At 38.9% G+C, this 16,283-nt stretch overlaps 1 protein-coding gene across 1 annotated transcript in view; it reads right to left on the reverse strand.

The window, feature by feature from the left end:
- Positions 1–16,283, reverse strand: part of ABCA13 (ATP binding cassette subfamily A member 13) — a 557,155-nt gene that overhangs the window by 52,365 nt on the left and 488,507 nt on the right. The window contains exons 56-57 of the mRNA XM_003797747.1: positions 11,532–11,682; positions 3,794–3,928 (exon numbers count right to left, since the gene is read on the reverse strand). Coding sequence (XP_003797795.1) covers positions 3,794–3,928; positions 11,532–11,682 — 286 coding nt within the window. The remainder of the gene's footprint in view (positions 1–3,793; positions 3,929–11,531; positions 11,683–16,283) is intronic.

Below are 16,283 nucleotides of genomic sequence, written 5' to 3' on the forward strand. Positions count from 1 at the left end.
AATTAATGCTTTTAAGATGTCCACATTGCCCACTGATTCTATAAATTCAGTGCAACTGCTATCAAAATTTTATTGAAATTTTTCACAGAAATAGGACAAAAATCAGACTCTAAAATCTGTAGGGCTAAAAGAGACCACAGCAATACTGAGCAAGAAAAAACATCTGGAGGGTTTCTCCAGCAAAGAAAAAAATCAACAAAAATGGTAAATCATGTAATGAGAGAAAATACTTGTGAACCATATGTGTATATCCAACAGGAGTCTCATCTAAAATATATAAAGAATTCATACAACTAGATAGCAAAAATCCCCAAATAACCCAATTTTTAAAATGAGCAAAGGACTTGAATAGATTTTTCTTAAAAGAAGAAATTCAAATCATCAACAGGTATAAGACATCAACATTATTAATTATCAGATAAATGCAAATCAAAACCAAAATGAGATATTGCTTTATACTTGTTGGAATGGCTATTATCAAAAGGACAGAAGATCAGTGTTGGCAAGGATGTAGAAAAAAGAGAACACTTGTATACTGCTGGGATGTATAGTCATTATGGAAAACAGTATGGAGTCTCCTCTAAGAATTAAAACATGTTACTACATTGAGATCCAGAAATTCCATTTCTGAGTTATATCCAAAGGAAATAAAACCACAATTTGGAAATTATATCTGTACTCCCATGTTCATTGCAGCATTACACATAATAGCCAATATATATAAATCACCTATTTATTCCTCAACAGACAAATGGGTAAAGAAAATGTGTGTATATACAGTGTATGTATTTATGAATAAACATATTATAGAATATTATTTGTCCTTTTAGAAGAAAATCTTGCCATTTTCAACAGCATGATGAACCTGGAGGACATTACGGTAAGGGAAACAAATCAGACATGAAAAGATAAATACTTTTTGATCTTGTGAAATCCAAAAAGGTCAAACTCATAGAAACAGACAGTAGAAAGGTATTTACCAAGGGCCCAGTTTGGGGAGATGGAGAGATGTTGGTCAAAGTATATAAAATTTCAATTATGCAGAATGAATAAACTCTGGAGATCTAATATACAAACTAGGGACTGCTATAGTTTGAATGTTTTGTCCCCTCCAAATTTCACGTTGAAACTTAATCTCCAATTCAACAGTATTAGGAGGCAGAAGATTGGGGCATGAGGCCTCTACTCTTATGAATGGGATTAAGTGCCCTCATAAGAGGGCCTGACAAAGGGATTTTGTCCCTTATTTGCCTTTCCAATTGCTGCCTTATAGGGACAAAGCATCCCTCCCTTCTAGAAGATGGAGTTTAAGACATTATCTTGGAAGGGGAAATGGGACATCACCAGACCCCTAACCCTGCCAGTGTCCTGTTCTTACACTTCCCAGACTCCAAAACTGTCAGAGTAAATTTGCGTTCTATATAAATTACCCAGACTGTGACACTCTGCTGTAGCAGCACAACAGACTAATAGAGAACTCTACTGTTACTATATATAACAATGCAATATTACACTTTTGAAATTTCCTAAAAAGGTAGATAATAAGTGTTCTTACCACATATAGGGAAAAAAAGGTAATTATGTGAAGTTATTAATACATGAATTAGCTTCATTATGGTAATCATTTCACTATGTATATCAAAAATATTGTATTTTAAAAATATATACAATTTTTATTTGTCAATTATACCTCAATAAAACTTGGGAACATAATGCTAAAATGCATCAGGTTCCTTCCCCTTCATGATCTGGTTGAGTAAACCACTCTTGATGTTTTTAAAATGAATTTTCAACCTCCCAAAAATTTCAGAATGATATCCCCTAGGAAGACATATGACAGCAAGAAAAGGCTTCATTTATTTAGAAACATCAAATAAATTGATATTTCTTGGAACCCGAAGCTTTCTCCTTCAATAAACACCAAAGCATTTCTTATTTGAACCACTTTTGAGAGAACTCTTGCCAAGCTGCCTGATGTATTTCTGTGCCCTTTGCAGTCAGGGAATTCTAAACACATATTTCTTAAGCACCTAGGGTCATAAACTTCCCTAAAGAAAGAAACAGAAGGAAAATAACAGAGGGATAGGGAAAGGCACAGAACAGGAAAATAAATACCTAGTCTTTTCTGAAATCAAATGATGAATGTATACCAGTAGTAAAAACAGGTGAACGGAAGGTGTGATCATGCATTGTTCAGTATCAGAGTTGGGTATGTAATTGTGCATTTTCCTGACTCCTGCCTGGATGTCTGCTCTGAGAGTCACTGCCAGTGTCTCTGTGGAGAACCATGAAAAACCTACCATGTGCCTCTTTCGTCTGCTGCTCTAACAGTCACCATTGTCAGAGTCACGAATGGTTATCGTGGTTTGTCATGTGCTGGCCACAGGGCTATGTGCTTAACATGGATGATTTTATTTACTGCTCTCACTGGCTCCATGTGACAGGCACTGCTTTCAGGACCACTTTCAGAGACAGGGGCAGCGAACAGAACCTGCAGCGTTGCATTCTGGGAAACTGCAGAGGCAAAACATGACCCTGGTTATTCAGACTTCAGAGTCCTCATTTTGACTGCTGTGCCACGGTCCTGGGCATCCGAGAGGAGATGAAAGCAAGGGCTTATGAAGGAAGAACAGGTGAGGGTCTGCAGTGAGCCACAGCTTTGCGTCCCGAGCACGGGCCCCTTTAGTCAGCTGAGGTGCTGCACCGTGGGAGGCTGGGTGTAGTGAAATTCTGCAGAAGGCAATGAACGCCCATGTCTCATTAACTCCTCCACTCAATCCTGCCTCATCTTGAAAGGAAAATGTAGATTGCAAAATGCATAGATTCTAGAATATGCAGGTATGCAACCGCGCATGAATTTAGGACATTGCAGAAGCAAACTTACAGTGAGTAAAAAGAACTTTCAGATGAGTTTCCAAGAGACAACCAGCAAATGATGAAGCCATTTGCCAACACAGACGCGGCTCCCTATTTTCTCCCCACACCCTGAAAGGCTGTTTTCATTTGATGAACAGACAAACAAGGAGAATCTGCCTTGTTCCGCATACTTTATGATGCCTCTTAGGCTTTCTCCCAATGTGAAGCCCTGGTAGTGGCCTGTGAAGACTGGTAGGATCCAGTGTATGTATGGCAGAGAATAATGGCCTTTATTTATTGTTTGAATGGCAGTATTTATAGATGTAGGTATTTTTTAAATGCAAAACAATTGTCTCTATTTCTTGACAACTGTCACTTCCAGTCAATGCTGTAATCCAGCCAAACTGAGTTAAGTGCAGTCCCTGGTGGTCTGCAGACCGCCTTGTCTCAGAGCCATTATACCTGCTCCAGCCTCTTGCTGGGATCTCTTCCCTACTTTCCATTTCATGTCCATCCTCACCCCCAACATCCAGCTTCAGAATTCACTGCAACTGGTGCCACTACTGCAATAACAAACATTAGCTGCAAACAGAAGAAAACTTGAGACCAATGTGCCAGAGGAATTACAGGTTAATTCTATGATTATTTTTAAATACTGGTGTAATGTTAAATTTTTACTTAATTTCCAACTTGAAAAATATAAGTGAATCTGTCAAAATACAAATATTTTCTTTCTGTAAAATTCCAATGATATTTACATTCTATTTTGGAAGTACTGACTTAGGGTAAAGCAGTTCTTCATTAGTTCATAGTGCAGTGTGGTAAGTTCTGAAGTCAATTCCTATAAGGTCTGATAGGCGAAACGAGTTTTAAAATCCATATTCAGTATGTATCTCATTCCAAGACATTGCATGTTACTGATATTTATACTACTCACCAATAAAAGAATGTCAGGTTTCCCCACCAGGGCCAGGGCTGTAGAGAGTTTCCGCCTGGTTCCCCCACTGTAGGTGGCCACAGGTTTATTGGCATGGGCTTCGAGGTGTAAGCGCCTCACGAGGTCTCCAGAAACCTGGAAGAGAGCAACTGTCTCACTGCCCATTGCCACTCATCAGAGCGCCAGGGAGACCCCAGGGGCTCAGCCCTGATTCCTGCACCGTCCTCCCACTGTCCCTGCCCACCTTTCCCATCCACAGTCAAGTGCGTCTCCTAAGACCTACAGGTGGAAGTTTTTTCTGTGCCTGGAGATGTCTCAGGGAGGGTCAGGAGCTCAGGGAAGGAAGGAGGAAAGACAGAAAGACTCCAGGCTGGACGCAGGTGAATATCCAGAAGGGCAAAGGACGGTGAGCCAAAGAGAAGACTGAGAAAACTGAATGGGAATGAAACCAGAAGAGGGCAGTGTGGAAACCTCACAGGGGAAGAATTACCTGAAGGAGAGTTATGTTCAATATTTACACAAGGAAAGAAACTGCCCCAGGATGGTGGGGAGCCACCGTCAGAGTTTGTACACTCAGAGTTTGGTTTATAAACTAGTGGTGGGAGAGGCAATGGGGAAATGTTTCTTATTCACAATTGCCAGAAACCATTATATCAAACCCTGGGGATAGTGGCTGCATTCACCAAACCCACCCACTCAGTCACAGAGGAATTTTGGCTTTTTCCAGGGGCCTGGAGCTCATGGCAACTTTATTCTTCACAACCTTTCAACCAGCCAGCTTTTCACACACCTGTGAAGGCTTAGCCTATTCCCATATCTCTCCTCAGAGGAAATAACTGTCACCACTCTGTGTGTTGTGAGCCTACAGAACACTTTTACTGAGTACGTCCCAGTGCATTTGTACCGCACCACAATTCCTGTTTCCAGCTCTGTCTCCTGTGCTGAACTGGTTCCTCTTAGGGCCCAAATTAAGCAACTTCTTTGTTCCCAACTCCACATAATTTAAAAACACTGCAGTTTTATTTAAGTCTTGTGAACACAGATGTATTAATATAGATACATTATTTTAGATAATATCAAACAGTCAACTGACAAGATGATAGGGTTATGTAGATGGGTTCATAATTGTGTTTCCTAAATAACTGAATAAAACAGTATAAATTAATGCATGTTTTTTTTTTTTTTTTGAGACAGAGCCTCAAGCTGTCCCCCTGGGTAGAGTGCCGTGGCATTACAGCTCACAGCAACCTCCAACTCCTGGGCTCAAGCGAGTCTCCTGCCTCAGCCTCCCAAGTAGCTGGGACCACAGGCGCCCGCCACAACGCCCGGCTATTTTTTGGTTGCAGCCGTCATTGTTGTTTGGCAGGTCCAGGCTGGGGATTCGAACCTGCCACCTTAGGTGTACATGGCTGGCGCCTTAGCTGGGTGAGCTATAGGCGCCTAGCCTTAATGCATATTTTTTGATAAGTATATGAAAGTTGGGATTAGAATGATAATGACAGTAATGATAGTAAGATTTTAAAAACCTTTAAAAATACTGATAATAATTATGCTGCCCAACAAAGACTCTCAATAGAAATGTCGCTATCACTTTATTTGTATAGCCTCAAAACACATTAGAAATGAATTAAGAGGCTCAAGAACAGTTCTTGTGGCCAAATAGCATAATTCAAGGAAATGCAGTTTCATGAAACTGAAATTTTAAATCTCTGGCCATCTGCCAAAGAAAATCAGCTCAAGGCCAGTAGTTTGTCCTTACTGAAAACAGCAATGTGATCCTCCCAGATTGTTTACTATGAATCATCCTTTTTACTGGCTCCATTCAGTCCAATTATTTCTTTCTTTTTTTTTTGAAATGGAGTCTCACTGTGTCGCACTTGGTATAGTGCTGTGGCATCACAGCTCACAGCAACCTCAAACTCTTAGGCTTAAGCAGTTCTCTTGCATCAGCCTCCCAAGTAGCTGAGACGACAGGTGCTCACCACACCTGGCTATATTTTTGTTGCAATTGTCATTGCTATTTGGCAGGCCCAGACTGGGTTCAAACTCGCCAGCCTTAGTGTATGTGGCCAGCACCCTCGCCTCTGAGCTACAGGCACCAAGCCAGTCCAGTTATTTCAATCAATATAAAATGAAAAACAAACGTCATTTAAATAAATAAAAATATCCAAATACAATTCAATATTCAAAATAAGCAAACACACAAATATTAATGGAAGTGACAAGTAAATATAGACATATGATGTCTGGCATTGAGGAATTAAAGATACAATAGAAATAGCAATGTAGATTCATCCTGACTTCCCAAGAGTGGCATGACTAAGAAGTATAAGACCAGTTCCTGAAGAGTCCCAAGAGAGATGAGGGAAGGGAATCAGGAAAGGTTCCTGGGAGAGAATGCACAGTCCCCATAGAAAAGAAGGAACTTAAAAACACAGTAGACACTGTTGGGAAGCTTTATGTCTTAGAAAAAGCAAATATAATAAGTCCTTACTTAACATTGCCAATAGGTTCTTGGAAACCACAACTTCAAACAAATTGATGTACAGGGTGTCCATAAAGTTCGTGTACAATTTTAAAATGTCTGTAATTTTGTACGGGCACATGAACTTTATGAACATCCTGAATAATGAAATCAATTTTATCATAGGCTAAATGATGTAAATAAGAGTTCCTAGGGCTATTTCTGGTCACAGAAACATCATCATATTCCTAAATAAGAACCAAAACACTTTTAATGTTAAACACTGAAATAAATGTGAGTTGTATACACATTTAAGACAGATTAATAAAAACAAGATAATTATTTGTCCAATTATTCCAATTCAGGGACATGGATGGCCAGTAGCTATCCTGATGACTCAGGGCAGGAGGCAGAACCCCACGCTGAACAGTACAGAATCTCATGGCAGAGAGTGTGCTCTCTCTCTCTCTCAGACCTGGACAATTTAGACATGCTGATTAACTAATGTGCACAACTTTGGGATATAGGGAGGGAACCAAAGTATCCAAGGAAAACCCAGGTAGAACAGGGGGGAGAGAGCATAAAGTCTACACAGACAGTTCAGGGGAATTGATTTTGTTTTTCACATCATCATTATAATGAAACTCTATCAAACTATGTAACATTATTCAAGAACCTGCTTTAATAGGAGTGAGGATGATAAAAGGGGCAAATTAGAAAAATAATATTTTTGTTTATTTTTTGCATTCATAAAAAATTACAGAAAAGAATGAAAATATGTCTGTATGTATATGTATTAGAAAAAAATTATTTTTTTATTTAAAATTTATTTTATTTAAAATTAGCAATACATAAATGAAATCTGACAGACAAATGATATAAAATGTAATCATATATACAATCTGGTTCTGTATAAATGACTTCAGAATGATAAGAGAAGTTTAGAATAAACTTGCCAAACTATTATTGCATATTTTTATAAAATCAGAAAACATATGTCATGTTTTCCCAACTTCACCAAAGGTTAAATGTTTTAGCTAGCAAATTTTGGATTGGTTAACTATAGGAAAGATTCCAGTATATATAGGAATAAATGTGTCAGTTTGATCTAATGCTTTGTGAATGTCAACTTGTCACAAAACTGAAAATAGCCTAATAACAAGTATTTTGTTGTAGTCTTTTCTGCACTCAGCACCACTGTCAAAGTAACAGCAAAGACAAGGCCTTTGCAATGTGGCTGCCAAACGCTGCCTAAACCCCCAAATGTCATAAGTTCCTAGAGGCTCTATGCAGGCTGGTATTTTTCACCCACAAAGCTCTAGAAGTTGTATTATAATAAGGCAGGAGATTAGGATTCATTTGTTTTTATATCACTACTGCTTAATTATGCTTGGCACACAGTAGGACTTTTATAAATATTACTGGAGCCAAAATAAATTGCTCTGAGATTCACACATGTCATGTGTTGGGTTCCAAAGCCAATGCTTTTCCTCCAGCACATAGGATGGCCATGTGGACATTTCCTGTGAGACAAAGTCTCCACGCTGCAGACGCTGGAATGGGTGTGGAGAGAAGGGAAACCTAATACAGCACTCTTGGAAAGTAGTATGAACAATCCTCAAAGAGCTGAAAGTAGACCTTCCATGTGACCCTGCAATCCCATTACAGCATCTACCCAGAAGAGAAAGAAGCCGTTCTCCCGTAAGCACATCTGCGCTAGAATGTTTATCACAGCTCTGTTCATAATTGCCCACAAAGAACCAAGTGCTCATCAACTCACAAATGCATAAACCATGGTATATGTACACCATCTAATAATATTCAGTCATAAAGAAAGAGGGAGACTTTACATTCTTTTTTTTTGTATTTACCTGGATAGATTTTGGAGAACATCCTCCCAAGTAAAGTGTCACAAGAATGGAAAAGCAGCATCCAAGGTACACAACTGTTCTGAAACTAGTAAATGAACAACTACATGCCACACAAGAAAAATAAAACACAATTAAATTCAAGTGGGGGAGGGGAGGAGAGAGAGGGGGTGTTGGGAGGTGGCTGGGTCAGTTGTCACCTAACAGGCACAATGTGGAGGTACACGGCCCACCTTCTGGGTGAAGGTCTCAGCTGCAACTTAGACATTACCTAACAAATGCTACCTACGTAAACCAATCATTTGTACCCATATATTAATTTGAAATTAAAAAAAAAATTCTGTAGGCAGTGCCTGTGGCTCAAGGAGTAGGGTGCTGGCCCTATATGCTGGAGGTGGAAGGTTCAAACCCAGTCCCAGCCAAAAACTGCAAAAAAAAAAAAAAAAAGTTCACCAAAAAATTCGGTGAGATTAAAGATCGAAATGGGTAATTAAGTAGGAAAAAGGAGCCAAGGATCTCAGACAGAAATGCCTTTCTTCTCACTCTATGACAGTGACCTCCTGGCCACCTTCTTCCTCTATTGAAACTTCTAGGAAAACTGTGAATAGAAGAAAATTCACAGACCAGAGTCACCTCCACAGAAAAGATGAGGAGAAGGAAAACGCAGAGTCACGTCCGCAGAGAGATGACGGGAAGGAAGTCAGAGCAAGGGTTCTCCTCGGAGGGATTTGCAGGTATTGGCAAAAATAAGATGCAGTGAGCCCTACTCTTGTATACCGGGGAACACCAAAACGTGGCACTCACCAGTTTTCCTCCCTGACACTAACCTGAAATTATCCACTACAACTGGTTTCTCTTACACGTTTTCTGTGGCAAGCCAGATTATGTAGCCCTCAACTCCTCATTTGGCCATAACTTGATATCAAATTTTTCACCAGGTTAACTGAATTCAGGCTCAAATATGTGCCCTGTACAAAACCGTATAGTATGGACGGCGGGGAAATGGAGACTCACTCTGTGCCCTGCAGAGCCTAAACTCAGGCTCTGTGGAGAGGTATCTTTTCTCATGTAACTCTGAATTTTAGAGGGTAGGGGGGTGACATGACTATAGAGAGAAATGACCAACCAGCTGGAGCATGAGTGGGCTGGGAGCCCTGGAGAGCAGACAGTGCTCGGCTAGGTGTTGGGGAGAGGACATGAAGCTCAGTGGGCAGGACCTGCAGCAGGCACAGGAGGGTCTCCCTTCCCCACAGAGGAGAGAGGAAGGCTGATCAGTAAGAGGATGTCCCAGGACCCCTCCAGCAGGAACAGGAAGGTCTCCCTCCCTCTCAGAGGATATAAGGAAGGCTGATTAGTAAGAGGATGTCCCAGTACCCCTCCAGCAAGCACAGGAAGGTCTCCCTCCCTCTCAGAGGTATAAGGAAGTCCAATCAGTAGGAGGAGGTCCATGCTTGGAGGAGTCACGTGATGACCCTACAGAGCTTCTGCTTCTCCAGACACCCCAAGGGCATAAAAAGCTAGACTGAGCCACAAATAGCAGCCACAAATAGCACGAGGAATTGATCCCATCTTATTTCTAAGTGTCAGAGCAGTGTGTGAATCAGGAACATGTTCTCTTGAGCTTGTTTATCTGGGTTCAAAACAAAACCCTGCCACATACTAACCATGTGAACTTGGATAAATTACCTAATCTCTACATGCCTAAGTTTCCCCATGTATAAAGTGGGGAATGAACATGGACTTGGTATGGTTGCTGTAAATTGCTTCAGATGGTGCCTGACAGAGCAAATACTGAAAAATTAGCAAAAATAATTGTTTTCTCTTATTTTATAATAATTTCTTCTGGTAACCTTGTGATAAACACCTCAGAATAGATATGCCTATTCTATATTTTAAATATTCACAAAATTTATAGGAGAATAAATGTACCAGAAAAGGCGCTAAGTCCTTTGGGAACAGATGGAAAAGTGTGCTGACATCTTAGAAACAAGAGTAGCAGTACTGTCTGCAGAATCAGTTGCAGTTTTATAAAAGAAATGAAGCCAGTTCCTAATTGGCGACCATTAAAATAACTTGCCTTGGTAGAGCGGTTCAGAAAAACAAGGCTGGAGACAGCTGAGTATCAGGAGGCAATTGCCCTGAATGACAGGAAGCACCAAGCCGTGGGATATTAAGGAGAGCTTTTCATAGGCACTTTTCCCCTGAACAACAAAGGGGCCGCTTAACACATTTGCCAAGCATCCTCCTCTTTAATCAAAAACTAACAAGGGGGAGCTAACGGAGTTGAACATCTATCTATTAAAGACTGAGCGAACATTTAGTCCCGGATTTCAATAGCTGTTTAACAACGATGAGCCGGTCTCCTGTGGGGTGGTCAGTTATCTTTGCTTTATTAAAACGGGAGGTGAATAAAGGGGCCAGGGACCCTTCAACGATATGGAGAGATTTTGTTCTAGTTTCACTTGAAGTTACAGAGCATAACTAAGAAAGGGAGGCTGAAGCATTCCACAAAACAGCACAGAGAGTGAGTTTTCACAGACCAGTGAAGGCAATGGCTATTAGTTTTGTCTCCTGTGAGTCCTAGGATGTTCCATCTCTTGAAGAGTAATTGCAAATGCATCACATTTCATTTCAATGCATCACACTTATCTCTACTCCTTGTTCAGAATCCAGAAATTCAAGGAGCCAGCACCTCACAGACTCTTGATAATCATATGCAGGAAAGGTAAAAGTGGGCCTTAAGCAACAGCCATGCCAGCGGCTCCTGGCACTACAGCCTTGGAGCTGTCAATCAAGGCTATCTTGCTCTGCTTGGCTGGCCACTGCCTGCGAGAAAAGTGGCAGCTGTCTCTTGTTCTCTCACTGTTCACCTGCCACCCTCTCCTCTCCCAGACAGTGATGGAGATGGAGGCCCTGCAGTTGCTGCCACCAGTTTCTTGTCCTAAGGCCACCCAGAAAGAAACCCACAGGCAGGACTCTTTAGCCCACATACCAGGAGGCCATGCATTCCAGCTACTCCCAAATTCCACAGGCTCCGTCCATTCCCGTGAGCCCTGGGAATACTTAGCTAATGATATTTGTTCCTGAATAGTAATAGTCCAGTAAATGTAAAAGGCATTTAGAGAGGGAAAAAATAAAAAGAACAAGCTACACAAAGTTACAAATGATGTTTTCTATATGCTTCAACTCCTACCACGTGACTTTCTATACCGAGACATTATAATATGAAAATAAATGAGACAGGCATAGTTTACTGTTTCCTTCAATATAATCATATTGGAAAGTACTATTCAGGTTACGTTTATCTGGTACTATCATTCCTTCTCACAGGGGGAGAGAGCTTTCTTGGGGATCACCAACATTCCTCAGTGGTTCCCTTTTTTGGGAAAACTCCAAGGACACTTACTTGAGAGATGTACTGCTTCGGAATCCCACGTAAGCTGCAGTAGTAGTGGAGATGTTCCCAACCCGTCAGAAGCTCATCCAGGGCATCCTTCTGTGGACAGTAGCCAAGGAGCACGCCTGCCGCACCCGCAGAAGACAGGTCCAGCTCCCCTCTGCAAGAGAAGCAGTGAGGCTGAGAACAGCAGCTTCCAAAACAAGCAGCAACCCATCCTTTAATTGGATTCATCAAGTCCACTGCAGTTTGTTTAAAGCAATTAATTCATTTTCCATGAATAGTTTCAATTAATAAAAAGTGAAGGATTTCAGGATATATTCCCCCAAATATGCCTTTAGCATATTGATTACTTTGAGCAAGAGGCAATTGAGAACCAGCAAAGGAAAAGCTATATGTTTTCCTTTAAATGCCTAAAAATTGCATATGAATTTCCCCTTTTGAAAAAGAAATTCTTGTTAATAAAGGAAATTTTTATTTGTAAAGTTGTATCCATAGTAAGGAGAGAGTTACTTCTCTAGACAATTTTGGTCACATAGAGGCTTTTATTTGCATAATGATACAACCCTAATTCACCATATATTTCCTCCCCTCACCTTCCCATAATTTGGCTCCCCTGCCATTTTTAATTTTTCTTTAGCCTAAGATAGTGTATGAGCCTCCACCATCTGGCCTGCTCTTTGAGTCTTTTTTTTTTTTTTTTATGAAACTGCTGTGCATATGTACAAATTCAATTAAACATGCTTTCTCATTAATAAGTACTTTGCCATTTTCACATCCAACTCTAACCAGAGAACTTAAGAAAGTAAAGGAAAACTTTCTGCTCCCCCACAGTAGCAACCTGTGCGTAAGTAGAACAAGCTTGACTCCAGCATCAGAGGCCTGGGTATTAAATGGGGCAGCTCGGCAACAGCTTTGAGCATTAAAGAAAAACAGGTATTTGGCAAATAATGTTTGCTCAAGAGTGGTTATCATATTTATTATTTTCCAATAAAAACAATTCATGTGAACAACAAGTAAATCAATGATTTGTGAACTAACGTAAAATCACAACCCCTTAGCCAGTTGAATGGCTCATCCATTGACCAATTTTAATGCTGATTTGTAGGCTGTGAGAAGAAAGGAGGTCAGACATACCTTGTCCTGCTTCCTCCCTTTCGGAGTTATACTTTGAATCATGAAAATACAAAATCATTAATAAACCCAAGGCCAAGTGAGCCAAATGTTAAACCCCACCTGCAGGTCATGGGTTTACTGGACACACCATGTGAGCATGGCTGTGTGTCCTACGACTCATCTCTGATTAACTGACAGACTTCTTGTCTTTGATTAACAGACTTTGTTAACTTAAAACATTCCAGGCCTTCAGACAAAGCTTCATTTCTTCAATCAATTACAAATCATAGAATCTTTAAACCCACATATAACTGTAAGCCTTCCCTCCCACCCCTGCCTTCAAGATGACCTGCCTTTCCTGGCCAAAGCAACATATGCAATGCGTCTCAGGTACTAACTTATGATTTTAAGATTTTGCATGAAATTTTATGATTTTACTTATAATTTTACATGTAATCCCTGTCTCCATGAATGCAAAAACAAAACTACAACCCTGCCACCAAAAGCACACTTTTAGGTCCTCTGGACGCCATGCTCTGGTCTAGTCATATACATTCAGCACAGAATAAATATCTTAATTAATTATCTTACAGAGTTTGTTTTTCATTAGCAGACTTAACTATCATTCAGTTACTGATCTTTTATAAAACTAAAGTTTTGTCATAATAATTATAGTATATCTAATCTCTCATTGAACATACAGAATAAGGAAAAAGGAGAATTCCTGATCCCAACTTTCAGTGATTTCTTCTATTAATATTACAATGTTAATCCTTTAAAGACAGCTGAGCTACGCGATGGTGGATGAGATTATATAAGACTTTCTCTACTGAAATAATTTTTAAAACTCATGTTTTATTTCTAATTGTAACATTAATGCATATTCATTGAGGAAATTGTAAAACTACTCAAATATGATTAACATTTTGACTATTTTATCACTGACTTGTTCCTATGCATTTTTACATAGATAAAATTGTAGTGAACATAGACGTTTCTGAGAATACTTCAGGAAGGAAAATTCCTATTTCCTAAATGGAGAATAATGTAAAGAAAAGTATGCCAAGAAATCATGACTCCTACAAGAAGTGAATATTAGCTTTTCTCAAAAAAAAAAGCAATCCACAGTAACAAAAGGATTCTTATTTTTAATATCTATGACACATTATAAGTACATGAAAACAAGTAAACAATGAAAGAAAATCGAGTTTTCTATAAAATTTTAAGTTTTATAATTTGTTTTTTCTTTCAAAATCTTATAAAAATCACTTCTCCAAACTTTCCCACCTAAATTTAGTGTAGCCAAAAGTTTATTTCAGTCTGATTTTGCTATACGGTAGGAAACTATATTTTCTGTCTCTTCAGCCTTAGAAATACTCTTTATCAGTATAGTCGCAGAGCAGTAAGCACTTCAGTTTCCTCCGGGTCTTTCCCTGGCTTGGTAGTTCTTCCCTTTTCATTACTGAATAATATTCCATTGTGACCATGAACTATAATTTATTTTTCCATCCACCTGTTGAACGGCATCTTGGTTGCCTTCAAATTTTGGCAATTATGAATAAAGTTGCTGCAAACATCCATGTGCAAATATTTTTGTGCATAGGAACATACGTTTTCAACTCCTTGGGTAAATGCCTAGGAGAACAACTGTGGGAAGATTGTGTTTAGGTTTATAAGAATCTGCCAGACCATCTTCTGAAGTATTTGTACCGTTTTGCGTTCCAGCCAACAGCAAAGGAGAGGTTCCTATGACTACCCGTCCTTGCTGGCATTTGGCGCCGTCAGTGTTTTGTATTTTATTTTCCTATCGTTTTAACTGGCAATTCCCCTATGACAGATGATGCTGGGCACCTTTTCCTATATTTGGCATCTGTCTGTTTTCTTTGGTGAGGTTCAGAGATCTTGCCCACATTTAACTGGGTTGTTCATTTCTTATTTTGAGTTTTAAGGGTTCTTTGTATATTTTGGATACAAATCTTTTATCAGAAATAGGTCTGCAAAGATTTTTTTCCTACTCTGTGAAATGACTTTTCGATATCTTAACAGTGTCTTTGCAGAGAAGTTTACTTTAGGGAATTCAGATTTACTGACATTTTTTTTCATAGATCATGCTTTTGATGTTTCTAAAAAGGCATTGACAAATCCACATTCCCCACACCTACTCCTTTGTTGTCTCCTGTAATTTTTATATTTTTACAGTTAGGTCACAGATCCATATTGAGTTAAGTTTTAAGACAGGTTTGAGTAAGGGCCCAGCTCACTGCTTTGCTTATTTGTGACCATTTGTTTCTGTACCATCTTGGTGAAAAGATGCCCCTTTCTTCTCTCAGCTGCCTTTGTTCCTTTGTCACAGATCAGATAATTGTATTTGTGTGGGTCTATTTCTGGGATCAATAATCACTGTAGCCTTATGGTAAACCTTGAAGTCAGGCAAGATGAGCTGTTAGACTCCATTCCTCTTCCCACACTGCTTTGCTGAACACAGGGTTTTTGCTTTTCCATTTAAAGTTGAAAATCAGTTTGTCAATATCCACAAAGTAACATGATTAGAGTTTGACTTGGATTGAGTTGGATCTAAAGCTAAAGTTGGGTAGAACTATTAAAAACATCTTAATGTATTTGAGTTTCTTTAGGATTTTGTAGTTTTCCTTATGTAGATCGTATAATAATTTGTTAGATTTATATCAAAGTAATTTGTTTTATGGAGTGTTAATATAAATAGTGTTTTAAATTTAAAATTCTAAGTATTCATTGCAGTTATATATGGAATGACTTTTCTGTATTAACTTTGAATCTTAAAAACTGGATATAAGTGATCATTTATTAGTTCTGGGAGTCCTCTGGACAATTCTTTGGGAGTTTCTTTAAACAATAACAGTTTTATTTTTTTCTGCCCAATCTGTATGTTTTTTAATTTCCTTTTCATGTCTTATTGAAGTATTTAGAACAGAAAGTGGAATTCTGAACAAGAAGGGTGAAAGAGGACACCTTTGTCTTATTCCCAATCTTAGAAGAAATGTAGCTTCTTATCACTCAGTGTGATATTTCTTGTAGGCGTATTGTAGCTGCAGGTTTATTATAGATTTTATAGTTTTCTTTTGTTTTGTTTTTTGCAGTTTTTGGTCAGGGGTGGACTTGAACCCACCACTTCTGGCATATGAGGCCAGCACCCTACTCCTTTGAGCCACAGGCACCACCGTATACATGTTTTTTATGAAGTTGAAGAAGTTATTTTCTATTCCTAGTTTACTGAGAGTTAGCCTTAGGAATGGGTATTAGGTTTTGCCAACTTTTTAAATTTTATGCATGTTAATATGATCAGATAATTTTTCCTCTAGATTTTCACGTATTGAACACAGTTTTAATACCTGGAATAAATTCCTATTGGAAATGGTATATAATTCTTTTAGTGCATTGCTGAATTTAGCTTCATAATATTCTGTTGAAATTTTTTACATTATACTTTGAGATACTGGTCTATGGTTTTCCCTTCTTGTAATGTCTTTATCTGGTTTCACTGTTATGGTAATCTTGATCCCATAAAATTAATTAGGAAATGTTCCCTCCATGTCTGTTTTCTGGAAGACATTGTAATGAATTGATTTTCCTTCTTCTTCTTCTTCTTCTTTTTTTTTTTTTTTTTTT

This window comes from Otolemur garnettii, unplaced genomic scaffold (genome assembly GCF_000181295.1).
Source record: "Otolemur garnettii isolate 467f Iridium unplaced genomic scaffold, OtoGar3 scaffold00123, whole genome shotgun sequence".
In the NCBI taxonomy this organism is placed as follows: Eukaryota; Metazoa; Chordata; class Mammalia; order Primates; family Galagidae; genus Otolemur; species Otolemur garnettii.